This window comes from Delphinapterus leucas, chromosome 7 (assembly GCF_059928025.1).
Source record: "Delphinapterus leucas isolate spDelLeu-1000000601 "Yukka" chromosome 7, BTC_Dleu_Yukka2, whole genome shotgun sequence".
NCBI lineage: Eukaryota > Metazoa > Chordata > Mammalia > Artiodactyla > Monodontidae > Delphinapterus > Delphinapterus leucas.
In genome coordinates this window covers 4361507-4362657 of record NC_143135.1, presented here as the reverse complement: position 1 = coordinate 4362657, position 1151 = coordinate 4361507, and the positions used below count along the sequence as shown (strand labels likewise).

The 1151-nt window shown below is 66.3% G+C and overlaps 1 protein-coding gene across 1 annotated transcript; it reads left to right on the top strand.

The window, feature by feature from the left end:
• Positions 1-377: 377 nt before the first annotated feature.
• Positions 378-533, top strand: SMIM38 (small integral membrane protein 38). Its single transcript, XM_030764311.1, has one exon. The coding sequence runs from the start codon at positions 378-380 to the stop codon at positions 531-533; it is 156 nt and encodes a 51-aa protein (XP_030620171.1).
• Positions 534-1151: the final 618 nt, after the last annotated feature.

Here is a 1151-nt window from a genome sequence, read left to right as displayed (position 1 = left end):
CCGGCAGCTGCCGCCGGAGACGTTTGGAGATTACGTCAGCGCTGGGCGGGGGGGCCTCCCGCCTGGGCCCTGACAATGCGGCCCTTGTCGGCCCCGAGAGCCGCCCGCTCGGGATGAATGGCGCGGGGCCTCTTCTCCAAGGAGGCTTCTCGCCGTCCCCGATCTGTCCTCTCCCGCCAGGGAGGCCCCTGGCTTGGGGCTCAGAGCGAACGGGCTCGGTCAGAGTGGGAGACCCCCGGCTGGACTGAGCTCGCGGCCCAGGCTCCTGGCCGCACGGCTGGTACTTGGCAGACCTGGACCTGGAAGCCGGTGCTCGGCCGGTCCACACGCCGACCACGCAGTGGGGGACTGCGCTCTGGGGCGCGCCTGCCTTCGGCATGGCCTCCTGGTCCGGGGGGAGCGCGGGCCCCGACCCGCTCATGTTCGCGTTGGCCATCATCCTGCTGGCGCGCTTCATTCTCTGGGCCTGCCTTGGGACCTACATCGATTATAGGCTGGCCCGGCGGCCGCCCCGCAAACCCAAGGAGGACTAGGGCCTCTGCCGGCCAGGGACCTCAAGCTCCCGGCGCCCAAGGGCCGTCCCTCCAGTAGGGCGCTGTCCCAGAGACGGCCTGTCCTGGGGCTGAGGGGGCGCACAGGGAGGGGCAGCAGAGCAGGTGAAACACTCTCTGCCTCCCGCCCACGGGGCAGAGATGGACCGGCCCCACCTGGACTGACCAGGGCTGTCCTGGTCACGCCCCCCGTTGGGGGATGGAGGGGGGGCCCCTGCCCGTCTCTCCACCAGGTCTGGTGTCCTGTGTTGAAGTGAGTGATCCTGGGAGTGGGTCTTGCTTTAATACTTTCCCTGCTTCCAACGCTTTATAATGTGTTTGCAGGAAGAGGCGGGTGTGAGCCAGAGGGGCTGGTGGAGGGGTTGCAAGGACAGATATGACCGCATCAAAGCCAGCCCTGCCACCAAAAGCCACCCTCTGACTCAGTCTCCTGCAGGGATAAGACAGTGCCCTGGTTTCCCCAGAGCAGACCACTCGGAGGGTCTCAAGACAGACGTGAGACTCTGAGTTCAAGTCCAGCTCTGGCTGACCGTGGGCAAACTCTCTTTCCCCATCTCTTAAATGGACGCAATAGTCCCTGCCCCGAGCCCCCACTGAAGG